At 37.7% G+C, this 16,600-nt stretch overlaps 1 protein-coding gene across 1 annotated transcript in view; it reads right to left on the reverse strand.

Annotated features, from left to right (window-relative positions):
• The window catches only part of HACL1 (2-hydroxyacyl-CoA lyase 1), a 181,192-nt gene that overhangs the window by 97,623 nt on the left and 66,969 nt on the right, over positions 1-16,600 (reverse strand). The window contains exons 10-11 of the mRNA XM_053714200.1: positions 13,830-13,935; positions 11,361-11,444 (exon numbers count right to left, since the gene is read on the reverse strand). Coding sequence (XP_053570175.1) covers positions 11,361-11,444; positions 13,830-13,935 — 190 coding nt within the window. The remainder of the gene's footprint in view (positions 1-11,360; positions 11,445-13,829; positions 13,936-16,600) is intronic.

Raw genomic sequence — 16,600 nt, forward strand, 5'->3', positions numbered from 1 at the left:
GTTTAGTATCCCTATCTTGCATTAATGAATAAGCTGATGAGAGAGGCTGAGGATCTTAAGTAGCAATCCATAACAACATTAAAGGGACACTGAATTCAAAATTTTCGATCGTGATTCAGATAGAGAATGCAATTTTAAGCAACTTTCTAATTTACTCCTATTATCATTTTTTCTTCGTTCTCTTGCTATCTTTATATGAAAAAGAAGGCATCTAAGCTTTTTTATTGGTTCAGACTCTGGAAAGCAGTTTTTGATTGGTGGATGAATTTATCCACCAATCAGCAAGGACAACCTATGTTGTTCACCAAAAATGGTCCGGCATCTAAACTTACATTCTTGCATTTCATATAAAGATACCAAGAGAATAAAGAACATATGATAATAGGAGTAAATTCATGCTCTATCTGAATCACAAAAGAAAAAATTTGGGTTCAGTGTCCCTTTAACTAGCCCATTCCACTGACATCTTCTCATAGCTAACAGGGTTAAGTCAGATCCACACCATTATAAGTCAGGTAAACATATAGATATAGACATGCATCTCCTTAACAATCGTGCCCATAGTGCCTTATAGAATATATCCTATATATACTAAGGTCCTCTAGGAGTGGGAATATCACTCTGATACAGATTAACAGTGATTGGAAGAATATAGTAGATCTAGCTACAGTAAGAGCCTGTAATAACAGGTACATACACTAAAAGAGGCTATAACCCAGCCACACGACAACTAAGCTATATAATATAAATTATGCTTACCTGATAATTTAATTTCCATCGTGGGGAGGAGAGTCCACGGCTTCATTCATGGGAATTTAGAACCTGGCCACCAGGAGGAGGCAAAGACACCCCAGCCAAAGGCTTAAATACCCCCCCCCCCCCCCACTGCCCTCATCCTTTAATCATTCTGCAGAGGGAACAAGGAATAGCAGGAGAAATATCAGAATATAAATGGTGTAATATTACACCGAGGTAATGTTATCTGTCTGGAACCTGATGAAGTTGAATGACCCCAAGAGAGGCCACGCCTTCAGAGCATTGTAGACCGCTCAAAGTTCCAGAATATTGATCAGAAGGAGAGACTCTTCTCGAGACCACCTTCCCTGTGCCATCCTGGCCCCCAAACAGCACCCCACCCTGCTAGACTCGCGTCTAGGTTTGAGGTAGCACCCAGTCCTCATACACTTTATCAAGCTTAGGAAACAAAGGTTCCTCCGGGAGTTTCGGTTCTGGAACCTCGAGGGTAGCAAGCACCTGCTTCAGCAAAAAGCGCAAATTTTCCATCCTAAACCTAAAGTCAGGCTCCTCTGCAGTGGGAGCTTTAGATGACATGGACTCTGACCCAGAAGGAACGCCCTACGAAGAGTCGGAGTCGTCCTCTTCAGTGGATAATCTTTCCGAGATATCCATTGGAGTATAAGACCCCTGGGCCAGATTGCCATATTTTACCATACGCTTTGCAGAACGTGGTAAGGCACTTATCACTTTAGAGACCGCCGTTTGCAGTTGATACGTAAAATCTGATGGGCAACGGATCCCTCCCGTAGGAGAAATAGACATGCCCTGGGGCGCTGCATGTGTACTCGGAGATGTATGTAGGGAACGCACCTCACGGGATGGGGAGCCCTCAGAGGTGGATGGCTCAGTAGTACTAGACATCCTTTTCTTTCGAGATGTCATGACTTTATCAAGGCATGTGAAACATAGTTGAGCAGGCGGATCTACCAGAACCTCCTCGCAATAAACACAGGTACTAGACTTAGTTAAAGAGGGAGTACCCTCTAACGCATCAGAGTCCTCCATAGTTTGCTGCCTTAGTACGGACTAGTTATAATCTAATAAAAATGTCACCTTTAAACCCTCCAATGGCCGGGGCACTCACCACCTCCTATGACCCCGACCACAGAAACGGTAAAATCTCCTGCGCCGCCGGTCAAGCAAGGAAGTCGATAGGCCCTACCCGACAAAAGGAATGCCTCGCAGGACTGCCCATGCACTAGGGAGAAAACGCGCCAAAACTGCCGCGCAAATACTCCCGAAAATAAAACTAAAGTCCACCCATTGCCAGAGCCACAACTCACACATATCGCCACAATGACACAACAAACAATATTATGCACAACCCCCCCTGTTCAATAATCCCCCTACCAGGGATATTAACCCTTGATTCTATAAAGATAAAATGTATCACACTGTGACCCTGTCTTCTGCGTTATCATTATGTTTTTAAAAAATGAAACGATCTTACCAGAATCTACGCCGTGGAACAGGAACACGGCCTCTCAAGTGTGACAGTGTAGTAGCATCGCTCCTGACATGGACTTGAGTGTAGAAAGCAGGCAGTGAAACTCGTCAACGCTGATTGCTTATGGAGCTGTTAGTCTGAGTCAGGATGGTTTCGCAGAAAGACTCTCCCTGCATCTCCGGACTCTAACTTTCACCCAAGCTCTAACTGAGAGGCTGACAGGGCTACTTAAAACTCCAGTCCCATTCCGAAGAGTACTACCCTCCATAAGAGACTACTCTGATCTTCCGACACTTCTCTGCCAAACTCCTGTGATGAAAGGCAAAGAATGACTAGGGGATGAGGGAAGTGGGGAAGGTATTTAAGTCTTTGGCTGGGGTGTCTTTGCCTCCTCCTGGTGGCCAGGTTCTAAATGAATGAAGCCGTGGACTCTCCTCCCCTTTAGATGGAAATTGCTATGATTATTTTGTATGGTTATTCACAGATACCTATTATGTTTGCAATATTTGGTATATGTTGTCCATTAGAAATTTAAGCATCAGAGTTACTCTATTCTCATGAAACTCCCTATACTTTAAACAGTTCTTTATTATAGTCTGTGAGGAGTTGCGCCTCCTCAACCTAGTATTTCACATAGTCTATTTCATGTTTGAATTGTCTCCTACTAACCATGCGATCTGTCTATTGTGCCCTACTTTGTCACATATAACATAATTAGTAGGATCCACCTTGATACTGCCCTCGAAACCATAAAGCTCATAAGAGAGAACCCCCCCAACCACATTCTTGTAATGGTACTTACCCGCTGAATGACCTACCTTCATTACTAGTCTAAACACTGTCTCAAGTTTTCACTGAGCTAGTAGTAAATCTGGATATTTTGTCGTTTCTTTCTTTTTAAATGACCATAATATATTCTATATGTCCATAATATCCCTGGGTCATGCTTGTAGCTACAAAGCTTTGTACCTCCCCTGTATCAGATGGCCCAGAAGTGGCCTATATAATAGCTACCCTCATTTCCCAGAATATATATTTAAAGAGAGGTTTCCAAATTTTGTTCAGTAGCATGACTCATAATAACTTTTGCTCTATTTTTCATTATTTGGCTGTAACACTGTTTTGAATATCATACTTGACTACTCATGTCTGTTAAATGTTTACTCACGTATTGATGTCAAACCTCAATAAAAAATTATTTAATGAAAATATATAGTTTTGATAGGTAAATATAAAAAGGCTCTCTTTCTGTTTAAATGTAGTGATGGCAAAATTTTTAAAAATGCTCTGGTCTGGGGGGGCGGAGCCAGCCGTCGAGGTGAATGGCAGCACTTTGAGTGAGCTCCTTAGGCAGCCCCAGATTAAACGCTTAAAACAGCGTGAAAAGCACAAGCAACACACCCTAAACAAGGATGCACATACCTGAAGGCTAATCCTCACCCTTCAAGCTGCTTTAATTTGTTCAAAAAAGCCGCGACCGCACTTCCGGTTCATATCCGGCCCTGGTCTCCTACTACAGACCCCGGCTTCATTTTGGGCCTAACACAAACTTGCTGCAAATTGGAGGAAAAAGGCTAGCATCGGCTTTCACGTCACTCAAGGTCACTACGGCTTCTCAAGAAGCCCGAGACTGCTTTTCCCTGACCGGATTGTCAGTTTTATTTTCAATCGATTTCAGGCTCCATCTAGGCCTATACCGGCTCATCCCGGCCACCCTAGGATCAGCTCCCACTATGAGGCATCATTAGAGGAGGTAATCAATTCTGCCAAGCAGAACTACACTGACATTGAACCTGTATTAATTTACATAATCATAGGAAGCTAACCAGCATGACATCTGCATTTTAAAGCGTTACACTTCCCATCCAGCTGAGGCATACATAAGAATATCACCTCTATGAGGACTAATTGGAGCTGTACACTACCATGATTAAGGTACTGTTTTATATATAAATGATGAAGCGCATGTACGCATGCGCTAAACGCGTCAGGTGTTAAGGCTTTGCTCTCACCTTTTGTACTAGCACCTTTGCTCAATAAATCTTTGTTGAACCAGCCGTGGGTGATTTTCCAGCCTCCTTTGTCCTCTTTTCTGGGGATTACATACATATATACATATATATATATATATATATATATATATATATATATATATATATATATATATATATATATATATATATATATATATATATATATATATATATATATATATATATATATATATATATATATATATATATATATATATATATATATATATATATATATATATATATATATATATATATATACACACACATATATATATACATATATATATACATATATATATATACACACATATATATATACACATATATATATATATACACATATATATATATATACACATATATATATATACACATATATATATATACACATATATATATATACACACATATATATATATACACACATATATATATATACACACATATATATATATATATACACATATATATATATATATATATCTTATAACCACAGAACCCATAACATGATGCTCTTTAATATACCTCTCATCTGAGAGCAATACGCAGAGACTATCTACTTTCATATGGGGTAATTTAATCCCTCCTGGGCCTACATATCACATCAATCCTTGCTATTGGCTATTTATCCTGGCAGTTCCCTACCATTATTTGCAGGATTGATCAAATCTCAAACATTGCTTCATCTGCACTTTTCCTTGCTTAAAATTACCCTGCCACGCACTGACGCAAAAGAGCTTCAGTTACACAGACAAATCAACTCTCTATAGCATAGACATGTCTCCAAGGAGACAGGCAAAGCAAGATAAAGTGACTAAGAGCCATCATAGTATAACAGCTTCTATGAATAAATTCTTTAAACCACTTGAAAACTCAGATTCGCCACCAGAAGCCATGGATTCTGCAGATGAGGTGCCACAACTCCAGGCCGCAATGGCCACCCGAGCTCCCGAGTCCATACAAGCCACACAAGCCTTTCTTGAGACCCTTCCATCTAAACAAGACTTTACAAAACTAATCTCGCAGATGAAATCTTGTATTAAGGAAGAAATCTCAGAACTACGTAAGGAGATGCATGAGATTGGAGACAGGGTGGAATTTCTTGAAGAGGAATCTGAGTCACAACAGTCAGATATTGCAGGCCTTATTCAGAATGTACAAGCACAGAATACTGTAATTGCTCAGCTCCAGGATAAACTGCAAGATATCGAAAACAGAAGCAGACAACAAAACATCAGAATTAGAGGCATTCCAGAGACCATCACTGCAGAGAATCTTCATACTTCCCTACAACTTGTTCAAGGAACTTAAAGGTTCATCGTTCCCAACTCCACTTGCTCTGGACAGATACCACAGAGCATCGAGACCCAAGCCCAAGGAGGGTTTACCACCTAGAGACGTAATCATAAAATTCCAAGATTACCAGCAAAATGAAGACATCATAAAGCAGGTCAGGATTTCTTCGCCATTGCGCTTCAAAGGATCCGAACTCTCTATATACACTGACCTTTCTATAAGAACATTGCAAAGAAGAAGGGAATTTGCCCCGCTTACCACTGTGTTAAGAAATCACAACATCTCATACAAATGGGGCTTCTCTTGCCATATCCAACTGTTGTGGGAAGGCCAGAGGAAAACATGCATGAATCCAGGAGACATCAAAGACTTCTGCAAAGAACTGAATCTTGCACCTCCAGCCCACAACCAAACACCTGCATCTACTACCAAACAGCTGAATAATCTTCCTCCCACAGCTCCTAAACCTCAAAGAGTACCTTGGGAAACAGCAGCCTCCAAGAGACAGAAGAAAACCGCAGCATCCACGACAGAAAATGGGTGAGATCAATCCAATGTTCTTGTGATCCTTAGCTTTTACCTGACTTTCAGGGGATTCCAATCCCAATCTAATAATGATATTAGTTCTATGTTTAATAAAGTTGTTGCACTATGCCTTCTACTTTTTTAGATAAAATTACCCATGTGCCTTCACGGACTCATGACCTACTAAAATCTGGGGCGCCACTAGCCCCTTATAGGAACTTTACGCTAACTGTATGAGCTGTAACACTAGGTTACAATTTTTTTTATCTAATTACCACCCTTGCTATTACAAGCAGGGGATACCTGATAGTTCACCATTTGTTTAAAAATGTTTCATGTCTTGTTATTATGTTTATTGTTATACTGTTTTACCATGCATGGTTATTCCATGTAATATCTCTTCACAAAGCATACAAACTGTACTACATCTTTGATCATGACTTCTCACTGGGCATCTTTTATACTTATCCTATAAAGCACTGACACAATGACTCAAAAGACTTCCGACCAGTTATTCACCTTACTTACAATTAATGCCAAGGGCTTAAATTCTCCCTTTAAAAGGTCCAAAGCGTTTCACAACCTACATCATAAGAATGGCAGCATACTGTTTCTGCAGGAAACCCATTTTAAACAGGGCAATGAACCTAAATACTTTTCATCATATTACCCAAATCATTTTCATAGCAATAACACTAAAATAAAAGTTAATGGAGTTAGTATACTTATACACAAATCTGTTCTATTTGAACTCCTATACAAAGACCAAGACGAGGAAGGGAGGTACTTGGGATTATATGGTCTCCTATACGGGAAACCAATTACACTTGTAAACATTTACGCTCCAAACACGAACCAAGCCTCCTTCCAGTGAACTACTAATTCCATACTCATGTAGCTACAGGGCCCACTTTTACTGGCAGGGGATTTTAACCTCCCGCTAGATCCAAAATTGGACAGCTCCAACCAAACCTTAAAACTCCCAGGCACTACACTACACTCTGTCTGGAACAATTTATCGCTACTCACCCTACATGACACGTGGCGGTACTTACACCCACAGAAACGTGATTACACGTTTTTTTTCTAACCCAAACAAATCCTATTCCAGACTCTATTACATTATGGCCGACAACTTGTCCCTACTAAATCTATGCCACTCTCGTATTATCCCTACTAGTTGGACAGACCACTCAGCTGTTAGTAGCTCCTTTTTCTGGCCCTCAATTCCAATACGCCCTTTCCAATGGAGGCTTGATGAATTGCTGTTGTCAGACCCCTTAGTATCATTAGAGGTAGAGAAAGCTCTCCAGGAATACTTCACCATCAGGTCCTCTGGAGCTTCCACCCCAATCATTACCTGGGAAGCACACAAATGTGTCATCAGAGGTATATTAATTAAACACAAAGCCATAAAAACAAACCAAACAGAAATATCTTACGCTTACACAAGAAATAAACAAATTGGACTACTCTCACAAACGACACCCCATGGACTTAGATATTTAAAATAAACGCGGCCAGACTCCAACTTAATGACCTCCTAGACATTAAAGCTCAAAATACTGCATTCCTCCTACGACAAAAATATTTTATACAAGGGAACAAACCGGGCAGATTACTGGCTAGAGCTCTTAAAAGTAAACAATCCTCAACTTATATACAGTCACTAACGATTAATGCATCTATGAAGACTACAAACTCTAAAATAATAGCCAATGAGTTTCGTAACTATCTTAATAAACTTTATAACCTATGTCCTTCCCGTCCCACAGAAGACCACACTCAAAAATGTAAAAAATATTTAGATCAGCTCCAACTTCCACAGATCCACCCTGAACACCTCCAGCTCTTAAGCCAAGCCATTACTCCTCAGGAACTAGATGATGCCATCACGTCCCTTAAAAATAGTAAAAGCCCTGGGCCAGATGGCTTCAGTAATCTTTACTATAAAATTTATAAACAAACACTCTCCCCCCACCTTTTAAATCTCTTTAATTTTATAGGCCCAGAACATCCATTCCCACCAAGCATGCTTTAGGCGCTTATTACAGTCTTGCCCAAGACAGGTAAACCGACAGATTCCCCATCAAACTTTAGACCTATTTCTTTATTGAATGTAGACCTCAAAATTTATTCTAAGATCTTGGCCAATCGACTGAATTTTTCACTCCCCTATTTGATTCATAATGACCAAACAGGGTTTGTTCCGCAAAGAGAAGCTAAGGACAACACAGTCAAAGCATTACACTTACTTCAGACAGAAAATTCCAACCCTTTTCATTTCCACAGATGCCGAAAAGGCGTTCGACCGGTTGGACTGGACGTTTTTGACATATACCCTCCACAAATTTGGCCTACCCAAAGAATTCATATCTAAAATTACTGCCTTATACACTATCCCCTCGGCTAAAATCAAGGTTAATGGCCTCTTGTCAGACTCCTTCCCAATTCGAAATGGTACCCATCAGGGTTGCCTTCTTTCACCCTTGCTGTTTGTTCTCTCCATGGAAGTTTTAGCTACCTCGAATTTAGTGGAAGGCATCAAAATCAAAACTTCAGAGTACAAATTGGCCCTATTCGCAGACAACCTCCTTATGATGCTCACAAACCCTGTGAGCTCCCTTACAGCTGCCCACTCAGTTCTTAGGGACTATGGCGATATGTCCAATTTCTCTATCAACTATGAGAAATCAGTTATTCTCCCAGTTCCCATCACTCAGACAGACCTAATGTCCCTTCAACATATTGCCCCATTTACGCTCAACACTCAATCCTTCAAATACCTAGGCATACATTTATCCCCAATTCAAGCGGAGTTAATCAGACTTAATTACAATACACTAACCTCAAACATACTTTCAAAACACCGAGACTTGGTCTCCTAAATCTATATCCTGACTGGGCAGAATCGGGGCAGCTAAAATGACACTACTCCCTAAGATTTTATGTTTTACAGACTGTCCCCATCCCTCTCCCAAAATCTATGATTCCAAAACTCCAATCAATCATTAATGCCTACATTACATACTAAGCCACCTAGGATTGCCAAATCAACCCTATACAGAAATCCCACCCAAGGAGGCCTGGGGGTCAACAACATACGTGAATATAGAAATGACATATTCCTTTCAAGAAATATAGACTGGTGCTCGTTCGAAGAGCATCATCACAAACAATGGGTCAAACTTGAACACAAACAATCCGACTGCACTCAACTAGGATCCTCATGTTGGACTGATAAAAACTGATCCAAAATCAAATACCCTAATAACCCAATCATGCATGAGACTTATAACACCTGGCTAGAGATAGTTAAAACACACCCTAACCTGTCCACAATACCCTCCCCATTAACGCCCACGTTACAGAATGAAAGCTTCCCACCAGGACTTACTTCTATCCCCACAGGTACCAAGGACATTCACCTTTTGCTGCCGGCTTATATATTGACAGAAGGTGGTAGCTTACTACCTATACAATCTATTGAACCACTAGGTGACAGGTTTTTTACTATGTGGTTTCGGTGCCACCAACTGAGGCACTACCTTCAGTCAACACACAAACACCATCTAACTAGGCAACGCACACAGTTTGAGATTTTGTGCAGCTCATCCTCACCTAACCTTCATACAATTTCGCATACATATAAATTACTGACTACACCAAGCGAAACCGATTTACCAACCTTTACCAAAGCTTGGGACAGAGATTTACCGTTTTTAATCCGAAACAGACTGGCACTCAATTTTCACAGCTGTAAAAAAAGTCAGCACACTCGGCCAAACTCATAGAAACTAACACAAAATTACTAACCAGGTGGTATCTTACACCACAGAGACTCAAACACCTCTTCCCTGGCTCCTCTAACCGTTGTTGGAGACAGTGTAGGGAAGAAGGCACACTGTTCCACATCTGGTGGGCATACATTCAGAACACCATTGGCACTCCGTTACCTCACGACCCAATCATATACCTGTTCCACAAATACCCCAAACTCAACTCAAAGCTACACTCTAGATTGTTACAAATAATGATCAACAGTGCACATTAATTAATTCCAAGACTGTGGAAAAAAGAATCAGTCGCTACCTTAGCACTGTGGATCCAAGAGATACAGCTCAACCTCAAGCTAGAAAGATATCATTATTTTTACTGATCAAGTTAGACACTCATGCAGAGATAATGTTTCTGTGGGACTCCAGACCCACATAAAGGTCTTAACATGACTCCTCTGTATACACCAACCCACTACATACAGGATACTCAAGACTCCTCCTACTTTTTTCCTAGGATGATGATGGGCCTCACAGATCGCCCTGGACCTTCACACTCAGACGTTATTATTAAACGACACAATGCACAGATTCTTTTGATGTATTTTCTTGGCTGAAGCCATATGTTTGCACTTTTACTTTGACCAGGAATTAATAGAGAAACACGGAAACTATAACTGTTTAATGTTTATTGTTATTAGTTTAATCTGTTATAAAAGGAAAGAAAAATTCTGAAGATGCATGGCCCACAATGTTGGGAACTTTATTTGTTCATCTACCAGAAGAGCCCTATAGTCAGCATTTTATTGAACTTTCTATGGACTTACTTATATGAGCTGTATATGGACTCTATTTCTCACATGGGGGCTATAACTGTTTCTAATTTTGTTATAGTCTATGATCGCATTTTATTTTCTCATTTTTTTGACTCATGTATGTTTCAAACAGAAATAAACAATTTTTCTTTAAAACAAAAAATAAATATAATTTTTTTTTTTTTTAAATGCTCTGGTCTTTTGGAGAAGTTTTGTCTGAAATGAGCAGTCCTTAAGGGGTTAAAATGGTATGCTCTGTCTGAATCATGAATGTCTAATAGAAAATATTTCCCACTGAATGTGACTAAGAAGAATGACTGAATGTGACTAAGGTTTGGCCTTGCCTCAGTTAGAAAATGAGGTCCATTTATTTTTTAGCTCTACGAATAGTTTAGAATAAATATTTTTTGTCTGGTAAAAATCCCATTTGATCTAGCACTTAGTTCACCTACTGACAGAAGAGTTTGCCACAAGGCATACAGGTCTTGCTATAGGTGGCATTAAGTGGATCTATGTTGGGATTAACATTGATTTATGGGTATAATGAAGATCTCTCTAGCTCATGTTCTGCTTTCCCTGAGAGGTACGACAAGTTTCACACTCACACAAAATGTAGACTTAAACAACTTTTCAAGAGAACATATGAAATAATTAATGACTGTGCTACCTGCTGTGTCACTGCATCAATATCTCCAAGGAGCGTTGCTGCAGGTCTGACATTATTCCCAAGCTCCTCTGCACAAATGTCAACCTGTTGAAGAAAAATAGAAATGATTTCACTTAAAGGGACATGACACCCAACATTTTCTTTCATAATTTAGATAGAACATACAATTTTAAACAACTTTCTAATTTACTTCTATTATCTAATTTGCTTCATTCTCTTGGTCTGATCGGACCAGGGACCAATTGGACATGAAAAATTATGACAAGGTTACTTTTGTCACTGACTATAGCACAGATTACAAGGATATTTGCAACATTATAAACATTTCCGACTATTTGCGGCTGATGATAAACTTGTAAACTGTGTTGATAGAGGTCTACGTTGTTCCTACAGGAAATGCATAACTTTAGGGAACATTCTGGCCCCTTCTGAGGTACCTGTCAGTATCCCCAGAGAACAAGGCTCTTGGCTGAGACATAGGGGGATGTACAGGTCTGGCAGGTCGATGCAGGCCCTGTGAGTTTATCATTTCTTCGGACGAATTCAGGTCTGAAGTTACAGGGGAAAAATTCAAGATCTCTTCCTGCCTCAACTGCACATCCTCCTATGTTATCTATCTTCAAACTTGCATTGATTGTCACCTACAATATGTAGGACTCGCCACTACCGACGTAAATACTAGGATCAGAAACCATCTGTCCACTATTAAAATAGGAGAAGCAAGCACCCCATTAGTCAAATACTTTAGAAACACCCATGAGAAAAGCAAAATGCGACATTTAGATGGTAGACTATAGAATGGGTAAAACCTCCATCTAGAGGAGGAGAAAGGGACCAGATTTTGGGCAAACGAGAGATGTTTTGGGTTTTTAAACTCAAAACCAGAGTATCAGGGGGACTCAATTCAGAGTATGATCTGATAAATTACTGGAAATAAATATTTCCTATCAGGTTGACATTCCCTGGATTGTGCTCAGTTTGGAGTCCCCTGATGCTCTTCATGGTTTCTATCTAATACTCCATGACAATTTTGTTAATATTGTTTCCATTTCAAGTTTTAGTAATTAGCCCTTAATGTTCATTTTTGTATGAAGTGTTATTATTGCAAATAATACATTAGTGTAATACACCCCACAACATTTTCCCTTTATGGAATGTTATGTCCACTAGGCTTATCTCTTTATTTATGTTTTTAAAGAGTTTCTATTTTGCAGATATGTTGCTTTGCACCTGCTTACCCTTTTTGGATTTATGCCTTTAAATGAGTGGTCTATATACATATATATATGTATTCTCTAATGTAGGGGGAATTAATGAATGTATTTATTTATCATCATATGTATTATTATTATTTTGTATATGCATATTGTTTACATTTACATATATACATTTAGTAGTAGCTTTGGAATGTTAGGTATTTTCTAATTAATATGCAATTTTGATCTGTACTGATTGGTTTTACCATCAACCAATGAGAACTATTGTTGGCTTTTAAATAGTCAGCACATCTGTACCAACTTAGCTATGATTACGGTGTTTAACCGAAACATGTCAGCTTGAGTACTGTATGCTCACAATTGTATGGATTGTCTGTTTTTATCCTAAGTGGAAATCGAATAAAGAAAATTGTTTTTACTTTCATCTCGCCTTGGATCTACGTGTTTACTATATATTTATATATATATATATATATATATATATATATATATATATATATATATATATATATATATATATATATATATATATACACACATACATACATACATACATATATATATATATATATATATATATATATATATATATATATATATATATATATACACACACACACACATACATATATACATACACTTTAGGATGTCTTGTTTAATATCATCAAATTGTAATTAGTCACGTGTGTGTAGATTTTAGTACAAAAACTACATACCCTAATTCATTAGAGCATGTAATTTTAGCACTACAGACCCTGCAAGTCTATGTGTTAAACTCCTGCCACAAAGAACAAAGAGTCCTTGGGACTGGAATTCTAACAGGTCAGACATCTCTCTCTCTCTTATTGTGTATAGTATTAAATAGTAGTAAAATAAAAAATAAAAAAACACAACACCACTAATAATAATAATAAAAAAAAAAATCAATAGAGGAAGAGGAGGGCCCTGATTCAAAGAGATCACAATTTGGGTAAAGAGCATACAGATTATGCCAAACTTGCACAGAAATTTGGTTTTAATTCACAGAACTGAAGTATTTAGTGTGTTTTTTCTTGCAACATTTTCTAATCCTGTTTATTCCAAAACAAAAGAGAATCTACTTTCAATAAGTGAATAGGTTGGACTGTCAAGTAGTGTTTCCACAACTTATTGTGTTTACTCACAAATCAAATATTTCAATTGTGAAGCTAAAATGAAAAAAAAAAGTACTAATGTTAGAGCAGATTGTATTGACATGACATTGTTTTCTGACCTGTATAATCTTTACATCTGCTCGGAACCTTGGTGGGAGTCCAAAGTGCAAAATCCAGTTCAGCCTGGCACCCAGCAGCACTATAACATCCGCGTGCAGCAATGCACTAGAAATGCAAGAGATAAGAAATCACTTACAAAGAATAAAAAAGACTGTATATCACTTCTTCATTTGATTAGGTTTTTAAAGGCAGTGTTAGTGTATTTATAAATCAGTATCACTATTTGACAATGGCACAGTGACTACTGAATTGCACCTAACATCGCATTGCATCTACTAACAAGATCAGACCTGGTAAAGATTTCAGAGCTGTACAGTCACTTCCCTGCAATTCCTCCTGTTCTGTGTTAAAGTGGAAGAAAACTACTTATTTTTGTATTCCCAAAACACACATTTTCCGTATACCACAGCCCATATTTCATTTATTGTCTATTTAACCAACTCTCTATATTAATGCAGTGAAATATATGTTAGTCTGTGTGTGCAAAAACAAACAACTTAATACAAACCCCTTTCAGATGTGAAATTAGCTTCTATAAAAGTTGTCCAGTATACACCAGCCCTACCTCAGCCCCCTGAACCATGTACTCTCTTAAAGAACCATTAAATACAGTAATAATTAACATATGCATAATAAAAAGACAATGCAATAAAACTTACTCTACATTTCAAATAAGAAGTAGATTTTATTCAAACAAATTTATTTTTCCCCCCACTTGCCAACCTGCTATATCATGTGACAGGCATCAGCCAAACGCAGACTAGTATACGTATACCCTGTGAACTTGTGCACATGCTCAGTAAGAGCTGGTGACTCAGAAAATGTGCATATGAAAAGAAAGTGCGAAATTTCATAATGGAAGTAAATTGAAATGACTCTTACAACTGCTTGTTCTTTCTGAATGATGAAAGTTTAATTGTGACTTTAGTGTCCCTTTAAGGTGGATTATAAATGTTAATATCATATACTAGGTGGTCTTTCATAGCGCATACATTAGCAGTGATTTACAGGGAGAAGCCCACCTTTAAGCAATTGAGCCTGTAAGGGTTTGAATTAATGTATGTGTAAATATATATATATCTATCTCAATTAGCCGGTGGCCCAGCACTCCAACCAATACGGTGTATTCAAAACCTGGGTGCAATCCTCAATGTTGTGTATCTATACTTTTTGCATAGAAGGGCACTCACAGGCATTTTTTTATATCCGTCAAATAATTGATTTTATTTTCAATATAATGGTCATAGTCAACTCTCAGGCTATCATGGCTTCATTGCAGATTTGAGATATTTGTCTTGAAGAAGGCCCAGATAGGGGCCGAAACGTCGACTATGACCATTAGATTGAACTTTTGATATATTGAAAATAAAATAAATTATTTGACGGATATAAAAAAATGCCTGTGAGTGCCCTTCTAAGCAAAATGTATATGTATGTATGTATATATATATATATATATATATATATATATATATATATATATATATATATATATATATATATATATATATATATATATATATATATATATATATATATATATATAAAGATATACCAGCTAGCGAGGGATAGTATTCAGACTTGTGAACTAAGGCCCACCTCTCTTAGTATTAAGATGAGACCCCAGGTGCATGGAGGCTTAAAAAGATTAATTAATTAGAAAAAGATAAATAGTAAACTTTATCCAGCACTGCACATAAAGTCTCAAAATTTAAATAAAGCAATGAAACTGTGAACCATTCAGAACTAGACTCTAAACACGGTTGTCAAGATGCAACAAATTAATTTAAATTTGTTAATATAAAATGAAACAAAAAAAACATGTGCAAAATGTAACAGAAAATTTGATACAATGCATCAAGCTCATATAAAGCATGCTTAATTTATATGTTGAGTGTTTGTGTGCTCACTGATCTTGCCAAATTGCAGAAGGTGAAATAAGTTTTTTAATATATATATATATATATATATATATATATATATATATATATATATATATATATATATATATATATATATATATATATATAATGCAAAGGAGAAGCACTCACTGATCCATCAGCAACTGTGGCAAACAAGTTTATTTTAGTGACGTTTCGGGACAACAACAGTCCCTCTGATATATATATATATATATATAAAAACACAAATTCATGATAAGAGGAAGCTCACAGTCATTTATAGAAACAGCTGTAGTCAATGGTCATGTTTAAGCCTTTGGGTGTCATAGTTCCTAATCGATGTATCCAATGTGACTCCAGCTGTAAAAGGGCTTTCGCTCTATCGCCGCCGCGTCTGGATTTGGGAACATGGTCAATCAAGATCGTTCTTAATGAGGAGATTGCATTTCTAGCCTGCTGGAAATGCTGTGCGACCGGTTGGTCTGAAGACCCTTTATCAAGGGCTATCCTGATGACTTGTCTTCATGTGACCAAGGCCTCCCTGCTGGGGCCGAAACGTTATGTACCTTTTCTAATAAATGGTGATTGATTTATTCTCTGGTGCTGGCTCTTTATGCTGCTGTGAAGCTATTGGGATATACACCGGATCCTTTTTCACATGCTGCTTTTACTTTGGATTAATCTACATGGCCGTGCACAGTGATGATGGTGATGCTGGTGAGTGCTGATCTTACTGTGTATATATATATATATATATATATATATATATATATATATATATATATATATATATATATATATATATATATATATATATATATATATATATATATATATATAGAGTTGTGAAATAGACCAGCAGTGTCACT

The sequence above is a fragment of the Bombina bombina genome, chromosome 5 (assembly GCF_027579735.1).
Source record: "Bombina bombina isolate aBomBom1 chromosome 5, aBomBom1.pri, whole genome shotgun sequence".
In the NCBI taxonomy this organism is placed as follows: Eukaryota; Metazoa; Chordata; class Amphibia; order Anura; family Bombinatoridae; genus Bombina; species Bombina bombina.